At 37.0% G+C, this 2,702-nt stretch overlaps 1 protein-coding gene across 1 annotated transcript; it reads right to left on the bottom strand.

The window, feature by feature from the left end:
• Positions 1–510: 510 nt before the first annotated feature.
• LOC143585392 (uncharacterized) lies at positions 511–1,650 on the bottom strand. Its single transcript, XM_077067214.1, has 2 exons — positions 1,401–1,650; positions 511–1,052 (listed from the first exon to the last, which is right to left on the bottom strand). The coding sequence occupies exons 1-2, from the start codon at positions 1,648–1,650 to the stop codon at positions 511–513; spliced, it is 792 nt and encodes a 263-aa protein (XP_076923329.1).
• Positions 1,651–2,702: the final 1,052 nt, after the last annotated feature.

Raw genomic sequence — 2,702 nt, 5'->3', positions numbered from 1 at the left:
TCCCCTATTGCGCTCATTTCAAACTTCTTCTTCATAACCTTTTCAAAGTCCCTACACATCTCGACTTTTGACACACTAAAGATAATGTCATATACATAAATCTGGAACAATATAAAGTCTCTTTTGTGCCACTTAATGTACAAGGTGTTTTCTATCTTCCTTCTCACAAAACCATTTGCTAGAAGATACTTTGATAATGTATCATACCATGCTCTAGGTAGCTGATGTAATCCATATAAAGCCTTGCTTAAACAATTACACAAGGTTTGGATAGGTTGGATCAGTAAACCTCGGTGGATGCTCAACATAAACCAAATCATTAACTTCTCCATTGAGAAATGCACTCTTCATATCACGTTAAAACACCTTGAAATCCTTACAGGCCGCATAGGCTAAAAATAGCCTGATGGCTTCCAGTCTTGTAACTGGAGCAAAAACTTCATTGTAGTCTACACCCTCTTGTTGGTTGAAACCCTTCACCACCAGACGTGCTTTATTTCTGATTACTACTCATTTGTTATCCTTTTTGCACTTAAACACCCACTTTGTTCCAATGGCATGAATACTTTCCGATTTCTCCATTAACGTACATACCTCCATTTTCTTGCATTGAGCTAGCTCCTCTTGCATTTCCTCAACCAAAGAGCTTTCCTTTAGAGCCATTTGATAATTCTTAAGCTCTATATGAATAATGAAGCACGAGTAACATTCAAAAATGATTCCCGATTCTTGAATCTCCATATAAGTACACACATTCTTTGCAATACTTCTTCTAGTTTGTACCCCTTTATTCAGATTACCAATTATGTTGTCAACTGGGTGATCTTTGTGAAATTTTTGGTTTGGAAATAGATCAACTACCAGGTCCTCGCCCAAGTTAGTTTCAACTGCATCAGTATCTGCCTGAGTGTGGAAAGGATTGTTAAAGTCATCCTTGAAATATGGTTCCACATTAGGTGTTTTTCGTATAGCATTATTCGTATCTGAGGTCTTATGGATTGAAGATTCTACTTCATCGTTCAACATCTTTATTTCCAAATCTTCTTCAGAACCTGCATCAAACATGAAAGGTATATTAAAAGATTTTAACAATTTATCATAATCGAATCCCCTCCAGATCCCGAACAAGGTAGAGGTGTTGTATATCTCGTGATGTCCGTATTGCATACTATTTCTACCCTGTTAGTTGCAATATAAAAACACGTTTATTTGGTGAACCAACGACGTCACTAACAAAGGAACCCTCGTTAGCCACTTCAACAAACTTTGAATTTTTCTTTTAAGTCATGCATAGGGATCCAAAATGTTCGAATCCTTTTAGATTTGATTTCGTTTATTCCTTAACTCATAACATGTTTTATTTAATCTTTTAACAACTAAAACTCTATTAAGGATATAGCAAGCTATGGCAACAGGATCTGCCCAAAACATGACAAGAAGTTTGGAATCTGCCAGCATGGTTCTAGCCGCCTCAATCAAAGTTATATTATTCCTTTCTGCAACTCCGTCTTGATGTGACGTGTACGGTGCATTGAATTGATGCTCTATTCCCTTCTGCAAGCAAAAGAGCTCAATTTGGTAGTTCTTGAACTCAGTCCTATTAACACTCCTGATGTACTTCACTGTTCCTCCAACTATGTTCTCAACCATTGTAATCAGGTTAATTACCATTTGAACTATCTCATCCTTGGTCACTAAAAAATATACCCATAAGTAACGCGTGTAATCACCAAGCAGTAATATCTCCCCCAAGACTTTTAACGTTTATTGTATCCAAGAGGTCCATGTGAAGAAGATCCAATGGTGTAATGATTGAGTTGACCAGCTTTGACAGATGAGATTTCTTGTGTTGCTTTCTTTTCTTTCAAGGGATACACTTATCTTCAAAACCAAAACTCTTCAGAGGATCTCCCAAAACCAGTTCATTTTTTTCAATGTAGTTCATCCTCCTTATATGAATGTGCCCTAGGCGTATATGCCATAATTCAAACTCAGACTCAGACGCCTTCGAGAGCAAACATGATTCTTCACTTATTTCTGATGTTACTCTCATGTCCATCATATATGTATTCTTCTCTCTTGGTGCTTTCATCAGTATCCAATTCTTTGGTATCTTGATTTCGGGGTTCAATACCAGGGCTTCTTTATTTGTAAAGTGCGTTGAATAACCCTTATCACACACCTGAGAGACACTCATAAGATTGTGTTTTAGTTCTTCCATGAAATTGACCTTTTTAAACTTGATCTTTCCATTTGACACAATACCAATACCACTTATATTACCGCCATTTTTACCTGCAAAGCTAACCCGTCCTCCATGTATACTTCCTTAATCCTGCAACAAATCTCTGTTGCCAGTCATGTGCCTTGAACAACCACTGTCTATAACCACTTGTTGTTCACAGCTCTCTCTGACTGTTCCTGCACATTAAAGAGAACTTAATTAGGATGAGGGACCCAAGCCTTTGATGTTTTGGGTCGTCCATTTACTTTACTTTGCATACTTGGTGTTCTTATATACCTATTATGATTTATGAAATGACCACTAGCGGTAAAAATAGGGTTGACCATGCCATTTTTTATAAGAATCTTTTTTAATATAATTAACCTTAGTGTTCATGAATTATGGTGGTTGGTTCCTTTGGAAACGAGGACCGAACCAAATCTTTTGGTTAATTTTTGGGGCATACATTTTACGAGAA

The sequence above is a fragment of the Bidens hawaiensis genome, unplaced genomic scaffold (genome assembly GCF_021521415.1).
Source record: "Bidens hawaiensis isolate Kalapana, Puna unplaced genomic scaffold, B.hawaiensis_p1.1 tig00000190_1, whole genome shotgun sequence".
Lineage (NCBI taxonomy): Eukaryota > Viridiplantae > Streptophyta > Magnoliopsida > Asterales > Asteraceae > Bidens > Bidens hawaiensis.
The sequence above is the reverse complement of the archived record's forward strand: the minus strand, read 5'-3'. Positions and strand labels throughout refer to the sequence as shown.

Excerpts from the sequence above, each read along its gene's own strand:
- LOC143585392 (XM_077067214.1), bottom strand. The coding sequence starts at position 1,650 with ATGGTTGAGAACATAGTTGGAGGAACAGTGAAGTACATCAGGAGTGTT. Across the intron at positions 1,053-1,400 it reads AGATCCTGTTGCCATAGCTT|GTTCTGAAGAAGATTTGGAA; the intron begins GCTATATCCTTA and ends TGTTTGATGCAG.